The sequence below is a fragment of the Rattus rattus genome, chromosome 11 (assembly GCF_011064425.1).
Source record: "Rattus rattus isolate New Zealand chromosome 11, Rrattus_CSIRO_v1, whole genome shotgun sequence".
In the NCBI taxonomy this organism is placed as follows: domain Eukaryota; kingdom Metazoa; phylum Chordata; class Mammalia; order Rodentia; family Muridae; genus Rattus; species Rattus rattus.
This window is the reverse complement of record NC_046164.1, coordinates 78,664,437-78,686,644: the sequence shown is the minus strand read 5'-3', so window position 1 is coordinate 78,686,644 and position 22,208 is coordinate 78,664,437. Positions and strand designations below refer to the sequence as shown.

General features: G+C 40.8%; 1 protein-coding gene across 1 annotated transcript in view; it reads right to left on the bottom strand.

Moving 5' to 3' along the window:
* Abca13 (ATP binding cassette subfamily A member 13) overlaps nucleotides 1–22,208 on the bottom strand; it is a 564,237-nt gene that overhangs the window by 110,183 nt on the left and 431,846 nt on the right. The window contains exons 49-50 of the mRNA XM_032916398.1: nucleotides 2,448–2,502; nucleotides 988–1,165 (exon numbers count right to left, since the gene is read on the bottom strand). Of these exons, the coding sequence (XP_032772289.1) occupies nucleotides 988–1,165; nucleotides 2,448–2,502 (233 nt within the window). The remainder of the gene's footprint in view (nucleotides 1–987; nucleotides 1,166–2,447; nucleotides 2,503–22,208) is intronic.

Here is a 22,208-nt window from a genome sequence, read left to right as displayed (position 1 = left end):
TACTGCCGCCCTATGAAGAGGCATGGTTTAACAAAGGCAAAGCCTCTATGGACCAGCACTTCTCAGTCTTAAGATTTATGAGCCACCTTTTGTGCTGGATGAAGGTACTCTTGGAGTCTTCTGAATGTTAAGGTACCTCTGGTAAGACTCAGATAATCTATATGATTTACAGTATCTAGATAACAGGATCAAAAGCAAACTAGTCAGTGGAATTCTAAGTCCATTCAAAGGAGTAAACATTGCTTATGATCAGCTTGTTAACACATCGGTTCTGTATAAAACAACACAGATGGTCAGAAGCTGAGGAGTAGGAGGCTCTTGGGGAGATTCAGGCCTGCCCTACCTTCTGCTCACATAGGATTTTCCACATCCCAGAATGCATCATCTCCATGAGGGCATACATACCCATATATTTTGTTTGTTCAAAAATGCCAGTTCTGCTCTGTAGTGATGGCGTGGGTGGTGGTTGTGCAAGAGAACTAAATCTAAATCAGAGTACATGCATTGAAAATACCTGGTCTAAGCTCTAGGCAGCAACTCAACAAGGACTTGATATTGCCACAAAAATAACAGAAGACAAAGTCTAGTGATTTCAAAACTGTAACAAACTCTGATATCTGCTACCACAATGGGAAGCTACTGACACTGAGGGCAGAAGCTAGGGGTACAGATGAGAGGTCATTTCTAATAGATTTTACCATTCCACCCTCTAGCCCTTTGAAAGGGAATTGTGAATGCTGCTATTCATTCATTGCTTTCCTGATTTAAAAAAAAAAAACTCAGGGTCCTTGATTTCAGAGCTCTCTAAACCATGATTACTGATTCTTCCCCTCATAAAGTAATCCTGAAGGTCTGATGGTACCTGGTAAAGGCAAACTGGTAGGTATTCTTAGCCGGTAGAATGAGTACTTCCATTGTGGACTCCCCCATGTGGATTAGACCCTTCAACCACCATATTCATATAAGAACCATATTCATAAATCCTACCATATCATACAGGAAGTTAATCAGCCAATATGTCCTGTAGCCAAGGCCACTTATATGTTGCAACCTTTTAGCCCCAGTCACTCTGTCCTTCACCACAGAGCTACCAATCGATGCTGACAAGATGGAGAATCCCAGGACAATGCAGAGGGCAACACCACACTGGCGGATGCTCTCCAGGCTGTAGACAGAGGATAATGTAACAGCTTATCAGACATCATAGAAGAAACCAGAACTTCTTTCTATTATTAAGACTTGGTGAGAAGGAAGGCCACGCACACTGACAACAATGTATAGCTTCTCTCTTTCATTCAGTCCCCTCAAGTCCTTTCAAGATGTAGGTTATTGTTCAGAGCTTACAGAAGCCACAACAGAGACTAGAACAGACAAACATGAACAGAAGAGCATTTCAGCATCTCCTTACTCTACTCTTGGTCATGTAGTCTGACTCTCAATTAAACAGTAAACCTCTGCAGAGCAGCATCCAGCTACTAGGGTCCTCCCTGACACTAAAACCCATTCGCTGTGCAGAACTCAACAAGGAGGGGTATCTGTAGGGCTGCTTGCCTTATTGGCTCATGCCCAGACTTAGGTGTCTGGCCACATATCACCATGATCAAACCATGCAGTCTCTCTGACAAGGTGGACCTGGAGAACCATCTGTAGAGTCAAGCATTGCCACTGGCCATTCCATCTATCTCTGGGAGTGGGTAGACACAAGCAGTCTTTTAGCTGTCTGACATAATTAACATCTCACCACACAGCACTCATTAGGTTATGCCTTCTGTCTATCACACCTTGTTATATTACAGTCATCAGCTAGCCTGCCCCAGAACTGAGATAGAACTCACCAACAATAGAGGTAACAAGGAAAACTGAAGCTCTCCTTTTCTGTTTCATTGCTTATTTAAGGAGAGCATACTCATGAAGATATATGGTCTCCACTTGGCAGGCCAGAGGATTGTATAAATAATATTTTTATCATTGATTTTTTAAACTAAATGATGTTAGCTATATGGAACAGAATGGAGATGGGGAAGAGAATGAGGGCAGAGAAAATGTACTTGTATCAACTGGTGACACTTAAATGTAGACCCCAATGCACCAAGGCAACAATACTCACACTTCTTGTTGACTGTGAGTTAAGTTACACATGAAAAAATGTTCAGGGAGGCTCTGCATGTTTACCTATGTGAGTGGCGTTTTATGTTGTTAAGGTGAATAGTCCTTCTGGAATGTGTACTATCCAGAGGCTACAGGAACAATTCTTTTTATAAAAAACAATTTCTTTTATGAGAACCACAGCTGAATAGTATTTTCACCCATTTTCTGCCCAGCCATTTTCACTTCCCCTTTTAAAGCTATCTGTGACAGTATCTCTCCTGAAAAAATGTTGAAATGCAATCAAAATCACTCCTTGGCATGTTAGAGATTTCCTTCTGTACGTTTCCCCGTCCACTCACATCCTGTCTTCATTCAGCAAGGCCCCTCCGTATGGATGGCTGTATAGTGTGATCCCTGTGAAAAACAAATTGAGACGTGAGCTTCATGGCCTGTCCCTTTGGGAACTCATCTTCAAGATACTCAAGAGCTGTCTCCTGGCTGTTCTGCCTACCCCCAATCCATTATCAGTGAAAAAGAGCAAAGGTACCATTGCCATTAAACTGGTATGTGCTAGGTTCTTTGTTCTTAGTGCTTATTGCTTTGTCAAACATAACCATCATGTATTTCACATGTGTCACATCACAAGCACTATGCTCCTTTGTCACGCATTTAATTGTCCACTGTCATAAGTATCCTAGTGCCATAACTAGCACATCCCTCTCCACCCGTATATACCACTTTGGGGCAAGATGAAGTATGTAAGTTTATTCCAGTAGCTATAGTATCATCACATATCGGAGGAAACAGTCTTGGTCTAAAATGGCTTGGGAGGAGAATTTGGTTCAAAGAAACAAGTTTGAAACAAAATAAAACATGATTAGAGGTTGACAGCACTGGTTCTACTCCAATCTTTGGGGAGAAGACAAGGTTAGACAAAAATTCAGTTACACAGATAGTGATTTTATTCAATCAACTAAACATCTATAAAACTCTAGATATTGAAGCTTACCCACCCTCTGGCTGCTAAACGGCAGGATATAGTTCAAGCAATGGGAGGTATCATGTTGATTCCGTAGGTATCTTCCCTAACCTCATTTCTAGCATCTCTGTTGACTGGTTTTAGTAAATAATCCAATCTAACAAGGTCATGGCAACTCCTAAAATTCAGAACCAGGCTGCGAGGGCATAAAGGCCCCCAGGACCCTTGCAATGTAGCTGATACTTGGACTAAGGGTGATCTTGTTGAGGAACGCACCATTGGACTTACCAGATATCACTGAGAACTATTATTGATAGCATGACTTATTTCAACATCTTGTCCTATTTCCCCTTTCCCAGAAGTTGAGCAAACACAAAGGTCTAGTGTTTAGTCCTGTCTTATTATATTTTGCCCTCCTAGATCAACTTCCAAAAATTCTAGACTTAGGTTTGTGGAACCAGCACATCCAGTAAATTGACTAGAACTTGTCAACTTGACACAAAGCAGAGCTACCTGGGAAGAACGAACCTTAATTGAGAAATTACTTAGATTAGATTGGCCTGCTTGCTAATTGACAGAGGAAGGCCCAGCCTCCTGTGTGAAAAATCTGGAATGTCCAAGGTAGTTTGGCTGTGCATGAACCAGTGAGTCAGCAAGCAGCATTCCTTCGTTTTTCCTGTTTAAACTCCTGCCCTGGCTTTCCCTCGGTGATGGGGTTTTATCTACAGGTATAAACTAAATAAACCTATTCCTTACCCCAAGTTGGTTTTGTTTGTTCTCTTTGTTTACAGCAATAGAGGACAAACTAGAACCTCCGAATAAATAGATGTTTCTTCTCTTATGTGTTCTGCCATAATTCTCCAGTGTTCTCTGCAACCTACTTCCTCAGACCAACGGGATCTCAACCATCATGTAGTTAAATGTGTTCTGCACACATCCTGTTACCTGTAACCTGTATGTTTGTGACCTTCAAAATAAAGGCCATCATCAGATTGTGGGATTCCCATTATCCCAGTTGCCCAGGAGCCAAATTGAGGTCCTGTCCACTCCTGAGTTTTCTTTCCCACATTTGTTCAAGTTTCCAAGTTCTCTAACTTCCAAGTCCTCCTACTTCCACGTTGCCCCCTCACACAGAGTAATGGTGTTCATGCTAATAGCACCATCTTGTCTTGATGGCCCTGACCTCATATCATCTCTAGGACTACCTGTACTCAGGCTCAGCATGTATGTCAGCCCAATAAGCTGGAGAGCATTTCTCTAAAAAAAAAGAAAGAGAGCATGCGTGAAAGAGGGAGACAGGGGTAGAAAAACAGAACAATCATGTCCTTTACCTGCACACAGTTTCATTTTATCATAAAGTATAAAATTCTTCCACTGATTCCATTTGAGATTAGTATCATTTTCCTTGACCCTGATGCATTTTTACTTTGCCTTCAACTTCCTGGTCCAGGCCCCATTGACATCTCATTCCATCTTACTCCTATTCAGAAATTAATTTCTTTTTTTTTTTTGAAATCGTTATTACATCGTCATGCTTTAGTGAAGTAAAACAGATGAATAAAATATGTATAAAGACTGTCCCTGACTTAGAGTAGTTTTATGAATTTTCAATTCTCCACTACTGCAGAAATAAAATATGCTTTGTGGAAATCACACTTCAAAATTGAATTTTAATCCTTTGCTGGCTATGGACATTTGGTACCATGCTCTGGTCATGCTGGGCAGCAAGTAATTTGAGCAGCAGAGCCTAGCCACTCACCATGACCCACCCTCCATAACTTGGGATCACAAACTTGTTATCTTTAGTCTGTTACTTATGTTATGTGAATTTCTCAATTATAACATTTTCAACTTACTGTGATTTTATCAGGGCACAACTCCATCATTAAGTCAAGCTGAATCTCTGTGTATCAAGTTTACAGTGTCACTTTTAGCATACAAATATGTGGTGAAATGATTAGATTACCAGTCAAGCTAATTACCATAGCCTCTATTTCTTAAAAACTTGCTGATGGGAACGTAAATTAGAACAATCATTATGAGACATTATGAGTATGGGAGAGGTGCTTCAAAACTAAAACTAGAAATACTATAAGGTGTAGAACCCCCACTAATGGACTGGTAGAATCATACCCAAGGAATAAAATCACCATACTGATATCTGCAAATCATGGTCACTGCAGCATCATTCTTGAAGACCAAGATAAATCTACAACTCCAGTGTCCATAATCAGATTGATAGATGGAAAAATGTGTTGTTTTGGGATATAAATCCAGATACACAACACACACACACACACACACACACAAACACACACACACACACACACACACACACACATATTTTAGTATAACATTCAACCACTTTTAATGAAAAGGAAATCCTGCTTTTCGCAAAAACATTGCCAAAATAAATACCATATACATAAAATAATTCAGAAGCACAAAAGTAAAAACTATGTGGTCTTTTACCAATCCCTGACACTATTAATAATACTCTGTTATACTTGCAAACAGGATCCTAGCATGACTGTCCTTTAAGAGGCTCCGCCCCAGCAGCTGACTCAGATAGATGTAGAGACCCACAGCCAAAACTTAGATGGAGCATGGGGACTATTATGGACGTGTTGGGGGAAGGATTGACAGCTCCGAAGGGGATAGGAACTCCACAGGAAAACCAACAGAATCAACTAACCTGGACCCTTGGGGCTCATAGAAATTGAACCACCAACCAAAGACCATACATGGGCAGGACCTAGACTTCCACAAACACGTGTAGCAGATGTGCAGCCTGGTCTTCATCTGTCCATACTTGGTCTACCTTGTCTAGCTCCAGAGGGAGAGGATGTACCTAACCCTGAAGAGCCTTGTAGTGCCATAATAGAGGCTACCCAGGGAGTGCTCCCTTTTCTAAGAGAAGTGGGTATGGAGGAAAGGGACTGCCAGAGGTAGGAACCAGGAAAAGGGACATCGATCAGGATGTAAAGTGAATAAAAAAAAGTCAAACATATAAAAGCAAAGTGTGGAAAAGACTGAGTGCGAAAAACATTACTATATATATAATATATATAATATATATGAATTAATTTTAGGAACAGATATACAAGCAGGATGAATAGAGATAATGATTTATTGATTATCTTTGATGAGCTAGACAGGCATGGTGACTAGAAATAATGATTTGTTGATTATCTTTGATGGGACAGATATTAAATGTTCTTACCACATATGTACATGAAAAAAAAATGACAGTCCTCAAATCCTCGGTCTGTGCATGCTTATGAGAAGAAACGTGCACTTGTCACTCAGAAGGGCATCATAGTTACTCCTCACCCACGGCTTACACACCCACAGCTTCAACTGAGCATGCACTAGGAATGTCCAGGAAAAACCTGCATCCGTACTGGTGTGCATAGATATTTCCTTTTTCATTATTCTCTAGGCAGTTTGGCATGAAAACTATTTGATAGCATTTTTATTTTGTTATGTCTTTTCAGGCACCTGGAGAGTATGTAAATTATGTGGCAGAATAAGCCTGAGTTACAGGCCAATATTGTACCAATAGCATTTGAAATAAGACATTTGAGAATCTATGGAGCATCAAAGATCCCTGAAACTAATCCTGACAAATACTTAGGACAATACAAGCTGGGGTCATGTGTTATATGCCTAAGTGTGTGTGTTAAGCTGTGTGTGTATATATTTTTGAGAGAAGCTCTGTCACACCAACATCATCATGGACCTTTGAGAAGGGGTGCCTGAAACACAAGCGTCTCAGATGCCTTCTAGAGGCTGACAGCTTGCTGTGACACGCTGGACTTCCAGGCAACAGCTACAGATACCATAAATCATTTCTCCATCAGCACACCGCAACCCATTTTCTCACCACCACACATTTCTGATCTCCTAACCTTCATCCAGCAGGAAGAAGACAGACTGGAGGCCAAATGTTCCTGTTCTGCACATTTGTCACAAAAGCTGCAAATGTTCCCATAGAAGGTGCAATGATAAAATGCGAAGCTACCAAGGCTAGATCTGTGCTTGACCAGCATTCATGCTTATCTGTGCTTACCTTAAACCATCAGAGTTGTGCTGTTTAAAAGTGGTTCTCTAATCACTTTCTTCTGTCCCCTCATTTCTACACTGTGAATATACTGTCCTTCAGTGTGGCATATTTCCTGGATTGGTGTCATTTTTAGAGTTCTAATGCAGGAAGCGAGGGCAATCTGCTCTCCCATCCCACTGGTGAAATGATTGACTGCTTCTGTGGCTAGTACTCCCCAGTGTGCCTGGCCATATTCAAGATATTTGCATAACGCACCTTCCTGTTTGGCACTCAGATGATGAAACTTTGTATTAGGGAAGCAACATAACATGAATATTTCCTTGCAAGTAAGTTTCTGGAATGTGAATTCTTAGAAGAGATTGGAACTTCAAGGAATGCTGTAGCCTGACACACCTGGTATTTCAAGATCACAGGAAGGGTTCTGCTTTCCTGAGCACAGATCTCGCTCCTGACATCAGCAGAGCTCAGGTCTATGATTGTCTCAACCAGACCCCCACCAAGGTACAATAACACTGAAAACGGGGCATCTATACAACAATCATGGCAGAAAACGGTGTTCTTAGCATCATGCATAGACCATCAAACCTTACAAGGCAGCAGACGAGTAGCTGATTTACATGCAATGAGCTCCAGAAGAGAAGCCCCACCACCACACCCCTGGAAGATAATATCCTGCCCTTCCCTCCTTTGCACAGGGACATTAACAAACCTCCCTTGGTGCTGCCTCCTTCTAGACCTTAGAAATACAAATTACTGGAGTGGCTACAAATCACTGTTGGGACTAGGATTCCCCCTTTCCTCCACAGGATCACAAATTTTCATTTGATAATGGCTTTAGAGTTCTATGATTTGTATATATTTATACAGTACCTCCATATGGCTCTATAGGAGATCTTAATGCCCTGGAAAAGTTGGACTTAGACTGCACTCAGGTCCACAAGAGCCTAGTGCAGCTGTAATACTCCAAACAGCTGGAGCACAGAATTCTGAATGTTTTCAATAATAATACAAGATGTATAAGTAGATACTTGCTTTACCTGGTCTAATCATGCAAGCGTACACGTACTGAAGCATCATGTGGTACACCATAAGTAAGCATAATATATTGTCATGTATCTGTTTTTAAAGTATCTAAATTTTAGCCTAACAAATACTGGTTACCATTTCCTCCTATCCCACTTCATAGCCATCCCTAGGCATTTACCATAGAACTGAGAAATATTCTTAAAAATCAAGACGCAGCTGATCTTAAACCCCCATTCTGCTCCACATCCCTCCTCCCTCCCAGTTCCTTCTTATGACTGGAACTTATGACTATTTAAATCTGCCACTTATGACTATTTAAATCATAGTCATAGTGAGACTCTAAGCTCACTTCTAAGTGAGACTCGAGCTTCTTCAGGGGAGGACAGGAGAGATGGCTAGATGACCATGAAAATGAATGGAAATCTGCAACTGACACGGGTGAGGAGGTAGAGGCATCTTCAGGAGGAGACGGGGACCTGGGATAAGGAAGGCACCCAAGATTCAATGTGAGTGATATCTGGAAAGCGAAGTGGCCACCTCCTGTAGCCAAGCAAGAACCCCAATGGAGTGATGGAGACACCAACTCACCCATTAAACTTTCAACCCAAAATTTATCTTGTCTACAAGAAATGCAGGTGCGGGGGATAGAGCAGAGACTGAGGGGAAAAAATCAAGCAATAACCAGCCCAACTTGAGACCTATCACAGTGGGTAAGCACCAATCCATGACACTATTAATAATACTTAATTATGGATGCAGACAGAAGCCTACTGTCCTCTGAGAGGTTCCACTCAGCAGCTGACTCAAATGGTTACAGACACCCACAGTCAAACAGTGGATGGAGGTTAGGGACTCTTATCAAAGAATAAGAGAAAGAATTGTGGGACTCAAAGAGGATAGGAACTCCACAGGAAGACCAACAGAGTCAACTAACCTGGACTCTTGGGACTCTCAGAGTCTGAACAACCAATCAAAAAATAAAAAATGAAAAACATACTAGGACCGGACCTAGACCTCCCCACACATATGTAGCAGATGTGCAGCTTGGTCTTCACGTAGGTCTTAAACAACTGGAATGGAACAGGGTCTATCTCAAAAGCTGTTTCCTGTACTCGGAGTATATTCTTCTCTCTGGGATACCTTGTCTGGCCTCAATGGGAGAGGAAGCACCTGGGCTCTCAGAGCCTTGACGTATTAGGTTTTGAAGGGGGACTCCCAGAAGGGTCCCCAACCACTCAGAGAAGAAGGATTATGGGTGGGAGGGACTGGGAGTGGGGCAGTGAGTGGGATGTAAAGTTAATAAGTAAAACAACTAAATTAAAAAATTCAAGACACAGCAAAGGTCATTCTGTTTTAAGGTTTCGAACAGAAAACCCTGGTATTGCTGTCAGAGCAGTAGTTAAGCCAGTACTTGCTGCCAGCTTTTACAAAACCACATCCAGAATAACATATTCTGCTTGCGCTCTAACCTGCATGCGGAAACTAGAGCACTAGACGCCAACTGTGATTCATCAAGAATCAAGCAAAGATTTGATGCTGCTCATTCTCAGGCCAGAAGATTCACTCAGGTGTTGCCAAGCTAGCTAGCAGGAGTCTTGTAATAGGCAGACAAGTAGGCCATCCCTGAGAACATTACCTCTCACCACAGAGAAGCCATTATGATATTCTGGGAAGTCACGCAGAAGGCACCATGAAATAGTGTGGATATTCTAGCAATACTGAGGATTACAATGGACCTAAGTATATATGCTTGAAACCCATGTGGTGTCTGGGTCTACAAACACCAAGTGACTTTTTCATTTTTATAGCAACTTGGCTCACCATCGCATTACCATTTTTTTTTTCAGAATCCTATTTGTTTTTGTAGCACTTCTACAAGGTTAAACATATTTTAAAATTAAACTAACACTGCTTTAAATTGAATGTAAGATTTTATGTGTATTTTATAAAGTCCGGAAAAGGTTTGGAGTTATTTAAATAAATGGCGTATGCATACATTTCCTCAAAAAATAAGAGAATAATGAACAGGGAAAAGAACTACAAACACACAGGAAGATGGCTGCCTCCCGAGACTCTCAAATCCGTTCAGGCTGCACCACCAGGGGACATATCCCAACTGTACAGTCCATTTCCCAAACCTCACACAGTACAACGGTAGGAATCAGACCACTTCCCACAAATCCAGGGATGGGGTTTGTTATGACCAGTAGCAGGAATCACATCTAATGCAACTACTATATGAGACCAGCTGTGGAGAAAGGGCAGTCAAAGGGTTGGGGATTGGAAGGAGAATTCAGAGAGAGAAGAGCAGCATAGGAAAATTCCCCTGATTGACCTGACTTCAAGCAGAATGGGAAGCAGAATGGAAGGTGCAACTCCAATTTTCTGAATCTCCATTTAATCCCATTTCTATGAGGCCAGAAACATCATTTGTAGCCTTTGATGTCCTAGTGTGGATGCTACATTATCACAAGGAACAATCCCTGTAATTGGGGTATTATTTTTCTTTGTCTCCTGTCACTCACTATTCTTCTTAGGTAACAATGGGATGGTGAAAGCATCTTGGGCTGTTGAGAGAATCTGGGGCTGATGAGGCTGATAAGAGGGCCAAGGGTCTTAAAGCAAAGGGCCATGGTTGTGCAGCACAATAGAGATGATGGCGTTCATCTCTCTTGTCAACATCACTTCAAAGGTTTTCAAAGATGATGTTCACATGTGCGTTTTGAGGACACTTGAATCATCTTTCTTTGATTATTCTTATCATTCATCGTCTGTCTTTTTCCCTCTAAGAATTGGCCCACAGCAATGTACAAATGTGTAAAATTAGCTTTCTCATTTAGTGTTCTCATTACGGCTGCATCTGTTATGTTTTCTAGACTGTATGTTTGTCACTTATAAAAATGCACATCTGTGCTTTTGTCCCACATCCATTATGATAGAGAAATACTTAAAGCATTGCAATTCAAGTCATCCCTTCAGGGTTCATTACTTTTATAAATATATATCTTTGGAAGTATTAATGCCCAGATGCCCATAACATTTACATCAAAAGGCTTTCTTTAACCTCAATATGTATAGAAAAGTTTTAAATCACTATTCCTTAAACTGTGGGTCACAACCCCACGAGGCCGTATAAGGTAATAGAAACTTTGGCAAAAGAAAGTAGATTTCTGAACATGCAAATAGTCAAAATTTAATTAATTCAGAGTGAAACATAAGAAATCTGAGATTTTCATGCTATGTCATGCATGTTTCACTAACTCATTTTTTGAGATAAATACCCTGAAAAGAGTAATTTAGGAAAGAAAGGGTCTATTTTAGCTCACAGTTCCCAGTTAAAAATCTAACATTGTAAAAAAAAATTAGAACAACTAGATACATAACGTATATAGTCAAGATCAAAAATCAATGACTTAAATGACTTAATAAATACAAACTAGGACTTAACTTTCTCCATTCTATACAGTTCAGGATCCCCTGCCTAAGGAACGGCACCATTCACGGTGGTCAGATAATCTCCCACAACATGTTCACAAACCAACTTGACCTAGATAATCCTTGAGATTTTCTAGGTGGTTCTAGATTATGTTAAGTTGAAAATTAGGACTAAACATCAAAATTTTTCAAGGTAGCCTTAGTTCTGAACACATAGCTTGCACACTTTTCACTGTGCATCCCCCGCAACACAAAACTACAAAAGAGCCTGCCTGAGATGTGTTGGCTCAGATTTGAGAATATTGAAAATAATAAATAATGGTATATTTACTAATGTAGAAGATTTATTTCTTATAGAAATAGAAATATTTAATTATTAAAAACAAAGACTTTTAATACTTTCTTACTACCCGTCCTCATCTGGTGATTATAAAACCAGCATATCTTCAGGTTGAATTATGTTAGAATGTTTGATTTTAAAATTGTTTGAGAGTTGCTGACTTGAGTTTCATTTGAAAATGTTAATTCAATTTTGGCTTGAAATCTGGACAGAATTTCCAACGATTTCCGAAATGGCCCTCAACATTCTTCTCTCATTTTTGTTCTACATAGTAATATGAAGTGGCACTCTCAATGTTGGCAATTATAAAAACAAAATATTGATCAACTATAAAATGTGTTGCAGTCACTCTCTGACCTGACATATCAGATATTTAGCCAGGATTTAATTCTTTAGGTAAAAAGTAAATGCACCTAGATCTCATTAGTATGTTAATTTCTTTCATGTTTAATAAGGTGTAAATATATACCCAAGAACTCTTTTAAAATGTCTTGTAATGCATTATAAGGAGGTGTTTGGCTTTTACATCTATTTTGTATATTTAAATGGCAGGGGCCATGTAAAGTTTAAAGTTTTTACAGGCAATAAAGGTTGAAGAATTCCTGCTTTGAAGAGTCACCAGAAATCTTCAGGAACAGACAAAAACTAATACAGACATCCAGAGTGCTCCTCTTAAGTGGCATTTTTGCAGTTTTCACCCTCTCTTCCCACTCTTAATATCTCCGGGATTGGATGTTGTGCGTGTTCTCCTCAATATTAAAATTAATTATCACCATTACTGACATTACAAGTAACCGTGGCATGACAAGCTCTTGAATTTAGAAGTAAGGTACAAACATATACCTTCACACACAAACATAAACAAACAAAAGGTGAGGTAAAAAATTATATTAAATTCTAATTCAAAACCAATCACATGCAAACAGTTTTTTATTTTAGAAATGTCTTTGGACACAGCAAGTATTACTGAATTCTGTTTCATGTCGTATGTCTTCATTTCCATGGCTCACTCTTGGTGTTCCATCAATATTTTTGCTCCATGTGAAATATCCGCATAACTGGTATGCTGTGCTGGAATCCATGCTCACCCAAGTTTTCTTTCTTCTATGGGTCCAATGGTCCTGTGACCTTCCTTTGGCTAACAGCTCAAATAGTTACCTGTGCTAACAATATATCAACGATATAACTTTTCAGCCACTTTCGATAGGAGGATGTCCTCATTGCCTGTTTGTATCATGGGCAACAGAATTTGAAGTGAACCTCTTTTTCTGTCCATATTCTAGCGTTATTCCACTGTGTGCTCTTGAGACTGTAGGCTAAAGACTGAGGGTCAAACTCTATGTCCCTCCAAGATGAAGAAGTTCTATTCCTTCTGGATCTTCCTTTTCATAACCTCAAACCACAGAATCAACACAACAGACCCACAGGAGGAATCTCAGAGGTGCTAAGCAGGTGGTGGCCTCTTGGGGACCAAAAGACTTGAACACAAAGTAGTGTATCCTGCATGTAATCATGATTTCTATGTATCTAGCCAGGGCCTGTCAGAAGACTTCAAATGAGCTGTCAAATGACAGGCACAACAGAGAACCTAAGAAGGGTGGCCCGACTAAAGGAGACCTTTGTAGCTACCCTTGCCCCATTCAGCCAACTACTGGCAATCCTCACCCAAGACTGCTGATCCTAAACACCTTATCTGAAAAAGCCATGTACAATGGCCACCTCACCTGGATCAGCCTCACCTGGGTCAGAGATGGACTGATTCTCCACCCAATATGAGTTATCAAGCCAAAACTCTTAAAGGAATAGAGTCAGGGGTCTCTGGCCATTGTGAGCCCTTACAACCAAGAAGGAAGTCACCACAACCACTTTGTCTCAATCAGACTGAACATGCATTGTAGGATACAAAGAACTCACTGTCCCCATTGTCAGCCAGGCCCAGCAGGATACTGATCATTGCCTACACAGCTGTGACTGAATCAAAGGTCACATCTGTAGATGAGTTTGTAGAACCCACTAACCCCATCTGCTCAGAGCCTTCCATAGAGAATATCTTGATCTCATTCTCCTTCTTTCTTATTGTGAACTGAGGAAGCTTATTACTAGATACTGACTGTATCTTATTCTGTTGAGAGCAACAATAGAAATACCCCCATGTTTATATTCATTGTTCCCTAGTTTACCTCATCTTTGCCTCATTACCTAGCATTCCATGTGTGCAGACCCATCTCTTTCCTTCCTGAGGCACCTAGAATCCTATTAAGGTGCAATTTATCAATGGAGTTCGAAAAGAAAGTCACTGATAGGGAAGAAGAAAGAGAACGAAAAAAAAATCATATAAACTCATATTAAACCCCAAATATCCAAAGTAATCTTGAACAGAAAGATCAGAGTTAAAGGCATCATATTATTTGACTCCAAAAAGCTAATATATATGTGTGTGTGTGCAAATATATATGTGTGTATGTATATGTATACTTATACATATATGTATGTGTATACACACATATACATACACAAAGCTGCCAAGAATAAAGTATGCAGACTGGAGAGATGGTTCAGCAGGTAATTGTCACCAAGCCCAGTGATCTGAGATCGATTTCCAGGACCCACATGGTAGAGGGAGAGAACTGACTCCTGTAAGTTGTCCTGTGACCACATCTGCATCATAGCATGTGTACCCACATAAAAAACACCACAATAAACAATAAACAATGTAATCAACAGTTAAAAAACAGAAAAGAACATACTCTGGGGGAAAAGCAATCTCTTTACTAAATGGAAGTAGAGAAATTGAGTGTTCCTATGAAAGGAAAGAAACAAAACTATTTCTAACCATATTCAAAGATCACTTCAGAAACAGTAAAACCTAAAGCCATAAAAGGGTTAGAGAATAAAGGGTGAAAGCTGTGTTTTCCAACACTGAACTGGACATGACTTACTATAAGATACAAAATACACAGGAAACAAGCAAAAGATAGACAAGCAGGATGGCGTCAAATGAGAACACTTCCACAGAGGGAAAACATGACCAACTGAGTGAAAACAAAGCCTACAAAATGAGAGAAAAAATGTTTCAAACCATACATTTGATGACTGGTGCATGTCAAGAACTCACAAATAACTAACAGCAAAAAGTAACCAATTACAATGGTTTAAAATTCAATATTTTTAAACATGCATGTACTACCAATAGCATATGAAATTTAAAAAAAAATCTGTGACACCAGAAATCAGAGAAACAAAAGGGAAAACCATGGGGAGGTAAGGCCTGAGTCCTGTTAGCAGGACTATGAGGTTATGTCAAAATGACGAATGATAAGCTTAAGGAAGAATGAAGAAAAAGGGGCCCAACACACGGATGGTGAAGTAAGGTTGGGCAGCAGTTTTGGAAAATAACGCTGGTGCTCCTTAAAAACTTAACAGTAGAGCTGCCCTGTGACCCATCAGTCCTGCTGTCCATCAAAGGAACATCTGTGCTTTCGTGTTGACCTTGGCTCTACTCACAAAAGACATGGCATGAATTAACCTAGGTGTCTATCAACTGACAAATAGACAAAAAAAGAGAAGTGGTATTTTTATACCAAGTGCTATTATTCAGGCATGAGAACAATGAGATATTGTCACGGGCAACATGGACGGATTGATGGATATTATGTTAAATGAAATAAGAACAGGTGCAGAAAGATACTACAAATTATCAGGTCACAAAGCTACAAAACCAAAAATAGATAATGACAACCTATAGTTGTCATAATCTCTGTAGGTGTTCGTGATGGTATGTGAATGTTGGCTGAAGAAGTTGATTTTAGAAGTTGCTACCTGAAGGCAAGAGAGATGAACCATTAACTTACCCTGATAGGTGGAAGACCGTCAGTGGAGCTCAGTCACACCTGAGCCAGATCTTGGCAGTTGTGCAGAAATGCACAATGTTGGGTTAAGGTGCTGGACAGTGAGGAAAGATCCCTGGCTGAGAGACCCCAGGGGCAGTAATCCACTGCACATAGAAGCCTAGTGATGCCAAGTCACAAGAGAAGGGTTGGGAAAGGATAAGGTCAGATCTCAGGCACTGCTATTTAGATGCACGGGCTTCACCCAGCACACATATGAGAGGCACCGAAATTTCTCAGTATTGGATAAGAAGGGCAATTTCAACATTTTAGAAACACTTTTTCCAACAAAATGTCAGTATCTTGATTGCGTTTTGATTGTTGAATCAATACAAATGGAATTCCGGAAAGAAAAAAAAAAAGAAAAGAAATGATTTCAGAAAAGAGGAGGCAGGAGACAAAAGCACTTAGTAGAAACTCGGCATGTGGTAGAGGCGCTGTGTGGGAGGTCTGAGAAGGGCATGCAGGCCTGGAGACTTTCCTTGCTCTTCTTCCTTCATTACATGACCCAAGTGCAGGATAAACACTTTGGCATTGCTGAAAGACACTACAGAAAGTGAGCGAGTCAGAGTCTATGAATATTTAATAGAAATAAATTTTCATGCAAATAGAGCTGTGATTGGATGTGCACACATCCAATGTGTGAGAAACAGCATGGGGTCCCAATGTGGCTGCTGCTGAACCTTTGACTGGAAAAGAACTTCAGTGGACAGAGTACGGGATCAGACCAGGGGTAGCCTGGAGGTCATCCCCTGGCATTGTAACACATGTTTATAATCTCAGTACTTGGAAGGATTAGGAGTTTGAGGTTAACCTCAATACATAGTAGGTTGGAAGGACAATCTGAACTGCCTAAGATCTTGTTTCAAAATAAAAAAAAATAAGTGAGGGCAAAAAATTAAAGGAACTAGTAAGGGCTCCACTTGGAGCCACCTACAATCTCAGTATTTGTGAGACTGAGGCAGGAGGAGGATGAGTTCCATCTAGTTTTTATAGTAAGGCACTACCTCAATAGAAAGGGTATGAATTAAGGAGAATACTATGTCCAGAAAGATGCTTTCCAAGGTTGACCTCAGACATACCCAGAGAGCACTGCTATGGTAGGCTGCCCATGGGAGAAATATCTAGATAAACAACCTTGGTACCTAGGGCCAGGCGAATAGAAATAAAAACAAAAAAAATGACATGTACCTGTTGGGTTACAGGGACAAAATGGGACAAGATTTGCTGACTGACTGTGATATACAGAAAAGGACAGATTCCATGTTTAGTGTTGGATGACATGTAGGTTCCCTTAGGATTCTGACAAATGTCTCTGATGACAAATGTGATTAAGCTGTCGACGTGAACATAAAAGGAACAAAGAAGGGGACTTACTTTTCACTGCAGAGTCCTGTCATTATTGTTGAGCCCCAAATTCCCAAACCTGACTCCAAGTAGCACCTGAAAAGCTGGACTTTCTTGGCACCCCAAAATGTCCTGATACCTGTTCCACTAGGCAGATGAATCCCTACTGAACTAACACACAGGAAGAAATAGTCCATCCCGGAAACTGACATTGGCCTGGGCTGGCACCCACCTTTTCCAGTGCTGGCTCTATGGAAATTCACTAGAAAATTCAAACTGTATTACAGTGAGTTTCATGTTTGAAATGAGGGACTCAGACAGACTGCTAGCTCACTAGGATGAAAGAAGAAACCACCATAGGTCCTGACACGCCAGCCTCCTTACAAGCGGACAGGTTGGAACTCAAGCAGTTCCCTCATCTCTAAGACAAGATTTTCCATACCTGCCAACACAACTACCAGAGGACTAATCTTGAGCACACGGTATTGTCTGTGTAGTTCATAGATGTGTGTTTGCCTTCTGTTGTCTGGAGGCTCCTGCACCCTGTGTTATGTGGCTGCTGGGGCAAAAGCTGAGGACGAGACTCATCTGCCGTCGGCCTGGCTAAGCTTTACTTTCATTATAATATTAAACTCATAGATCCAGTTCTGTCCAATTCCCACATGAACGGGCAAGAGGAAAGGACCGAAGGAATGGGATAGAACATTTTTGCTTGGAGCTTTGCTAGTGGGAGTTCTTAATCAATATTTTAATAACAACCCTCAATGCACCCTCCCGTGGTGTTGTCCTCTGTGTTCCCAATTTATTGCACAAAACTTCCTTTCCAGCGGTGAGTGCATAAACAAGTCAAAAATTGAAACTCTGACACAAAGACAACAAATAAAATATCTCTAAAGAAATTTCCAATAACAGAGAATAAGTATGTTTTTTTTTTTCAAGTCTAAAACAGCTTCTCCGCAAACAAATGAAGAGCCCACTGCTTTCAGGAGCTGCTTCTGAGATGAGCATCATCAGGGTGTCCGGTTATCTGACAGATTGCACAGACAGGATCAATGGATGACTGTGGTCCTGGCAGCAAGGGTCTGGTACCTTCTATCCTAATCACCTCCAAGCACTTACCAGTTAGGTGCAGACTCTGCATATAATAACACCCCCCACTGCATTCGCTCCTCCAAAGCAGTGACGAATCTGCTCACCAAACTCCAAACTGCCCCCTGCAGACACTGCTCTGCCACATCAAAGTCTCCTGCCCAAATTTCCTTTTCCTGTCTCCTGAACAACCCCAGTGTCCCCCGTGTGGGTTCTAGTGGGCAGCATATCCACGCCTTAGAACTTGTGAGTCTAACGACCCAATATTCACAGTCAATTGTCTACTTGTCCCTCGCCCTCACTATACCTGAATAATAACAAAACAAATATTTTTTGAAAAACCTTGTAATATTTTCTTTCAAAATCAAGCATTTGTAATAGCTAGAAGGCACGGTAGCATAGCCCTCCAATACCTCTAACTGGTAAGAGAAAACAGAATTGTGAATTTGAGGTCAAGTTGTGACATATGGAAAGACTTTTATCTCAAATAAAGGGAGTTGGGGGAGAATGACACCCCTCCCTTGTATATTTAGTTCTATGTCACTCAATTGCTTGGGGTGGGTACTTGTGGTCCCCAGGTCTTTCCTGTTTCCTGAAAACAGACTTGTCCAATTCTCCTCCATGCCATGCTGACTTGAAATACTTCATTTTCACCCAGAAGCTCACTGCTGCTTTCCTCTAGCACCTTGGCCGCACTATGCTCTACATACATATACTCTGCAGCTTTCTGCCCAGGCATCTGACAGCCTGTAGTCCCCTTTGTGACTTTAACAGGCCATATCTACTGATTTCTGCCTTTTCCTGCACCGTTTGTTATCAGAACCTCATGTGTACAACACACAGACTTATCATGACACAGAAAACAGACTCTCAGGCAGTTAACAGACAGTGTAGAAAAGATCGCTTACAATCTTGGGTACATTGCTGTCTCCCAGTTCACAAGAACACACTTTGAACTGAACGACCAGTTCTCCAAAACCATAACGCGATACACCAAGAGTAGTTGGGACAAAACCAAACAAAAGTTGCATGCAATCCCTTCCTTTTTTTCTGTTTGGGTGTTTGGTCTCTGTTGATCTTTGACTTCTATACCTCCCAGGATGGTGTTTTTGCTCATTTCTAGTTTTTCTTGTAATATATCTCTGGGGGGAGCCATGAACTGTAGTTTTTCTACTCTGACATCAGGTGCTGCAGTGATGTTCAAAGTCAGAACAGAAGAAACCAGAAAGCAGTGGGTGTGACCTGCTAGAGTCATAGGGTGGGAGTGGGGGATACGAACTACAGGCTGGCAGACACCAGGGGCAGAAAACTGCAGGCCATAGAGAGCATATCAAAGCTAAAATGGAAGAAGTTACTCTAGAAGAAGTAACAGTGAGACTCTTGGTGAAAACGAAATTACCGTTTTCATGTAGAAACAGAAAAATACAATGGATGTCAGAGGAGAGAATATCCAACATAAACAGGAAAGGAGTGGACAGGAAGTGGGAGGGACAAGAGTTAGCGTCCCTTCAGTACACTAGCCATGAAGAACACGTAGCAGTCTGATGTGCTGACCTAGTCATTGGCTGCAGACAAAAGCTGAGGTTGCTCACCTGGCTACTTGTCCCTGTCACTTTTAAAGTAAGGTTAGGACTAAGGTTGCAGGGCTGCTCTATCTCTCCTCTCCGTTGTTCTGAACCCTGTTGTATATTCCCCCTGCTCACGCCACATCAGCCCTGTGCAGAGCACCTGGGCCTTGTCTGCAGTACCCTTTTCTCCTAACATCTCTCAGAGGGCCACCAGTTCTGCCTTTAGTCATTCAACCTCAGAAGCCCAAGTTTCCATTTTAGCTCTTAAATACGTTCCTGTCTCTCTCCCCAGTGCCCCAAATTTTCTCCCATCTGTTTGAACTTTAGTGAGTTCTTTTCTCTAGCTTCACCCTGATCTTGCCTCAATGCCTTTACATTGTGAGAAGTACCTTTCTCTTGTACTTTCTCTCCTACTCCTTTTATGACACTACTTGTATCCTCAACATTGCGAAAGACTGTCAAGTGGCTGACTAAAAATGTCTTTCCTCCTGGCAGCGTCAGTCAAGATCAAGTAGAATTTGTCTACAAAGAAAAAAAAATCCTTTCAAAGAAAAAACCAACTCATCACGTTCAACTTCATGATGAGGTCAAACTGGACTCCTTGAAATCAGAAACACACCAGAATTTGGCCTGTCATACTGACTTCTAGAATGCCCAGTTGGCCTCAAACTACCGCTCATCACTCAAAGATCGCTGTGATATTCCGTGACGGAGACTGTCCAAAGTAATGCCCTTTCAGTGGGACATGAGAGAAATCTGAAGAGGGCTTTTAAGTGAGAACAAGATGCTACCATGCTCCACAGCCAAACTAGCTCAGAACCTGCCTCACAGACGACTATAAGGAATATCAGTTTTTCTGACCAATAAAGTAGGAAAATAGTACCTATCTTCCATTTTTGTTTTAGTTTTGAAATTATATTTTAATCACAGTATTTCTCCCTTCCCTTTCTTTTCTCTAAATCCTTCCATATGACTCTCTCCTTCAAACTCATGGTCTCTCTTCTCATTAATTATTAGTATATATTCATTAATTAGTGTATATAGTCATATGTGTACACTTATCTATTCCTAAGTATAATCAGTTCCCTTCATATAAGACTGCTTGTCTGTATGTTTCCAGAGCTGACCATTTGACGATGGACAACCAATTGGTGTGCTCTTCTCTGGTGAAGGCTACCTCTCCAGGTTGCAGCTTTCCTCAGTAACCTATAGTCTGTGAAGGGTTGAGGCCTCACAGGCTTTTCCTGATATTTGGGGATATTTTGGCATATCCATTGGTGCCTTCCTTGCTCAGATAACATTTGGGCAGTGATGTTAGTGAAACTTCACCAACTTTGTCATCAAGGAAACTTCTCTCTGCAGTAGATCGGGACCACTCCATAAAACCACAGTAAATCGAAATGTAGAGTTGTGGAGCCTCATCTCAATAGATACATCTGTAAAACGTTTTCTTATAAATTCTGACATGAAAATTAAAAAGAAACCATGGATGTTCATTCCTAGCGCAGTTCCTGATATAGTTTAGACCCTTAATTAAAGTCATTCTGCTGTCCCTATGCTGAATAACCGTATAACTGTTTTGTACTTCTCTTAGCCATAAACATTTTAATATTTGATATTATCCACTATTATTAGATATCAGGGCGACAAAACTAATCCCTCTTATTTTAAATTTTTGGCAAGCTGGAGATAAAGGCAGAGGAAGAGTACTTGCCATGTGTGTACACAAGGGAACCAAAAATATCCAGTAAAGGTAAAAAGGTAGAGGTGCTAGGGAGATGGCTCAGTGGTTTCTCTTGCAGAGGACCTGGGTTTCAGTTCCAGTACTGACACGGTGGATCACACTGCAACCCCACTACCATCCAGGGGATCCAATGCCCTCTTTTGCCCTCCTGTGAGACAAAGAATGCCCTTGGCACATAAATACACATGTAAATGAAGCACCCATACACATAAAAGAAAAGAAAACCAGTAGGAAATGAGGAGGCAGATATTAGAAGCAAACAAAGAGAGACACCTCAGAGTAACTGCTCAGCACTGTCCTTGGTGAGGACTGATGCTTCAGCAAGCCTGTGCTAAACAAACCACAACAGCTGTGGCCTGCTGCTGCTAAGGCTTCTAGACTTCCATTGTTTGTTGTTGTTGTTGTTGTTGTTGTTTTCATAATGATACTAAATTAACGTGATAAATTATGGCTTATCCATTCAATAAAAGATGGTAGAGTTCTCTAAACCAAGAAAACAATTCTGGATTCTAGAAATGGACCTGAGCCATTCTCCAAACTGAGAAACATAGGTAATCAGTCGGTGGTTGACACAGGTGATTGATGGGATGAGAGGCTAACATAAATCAAATTACAATCTTCACTTCCCCGATGATCACA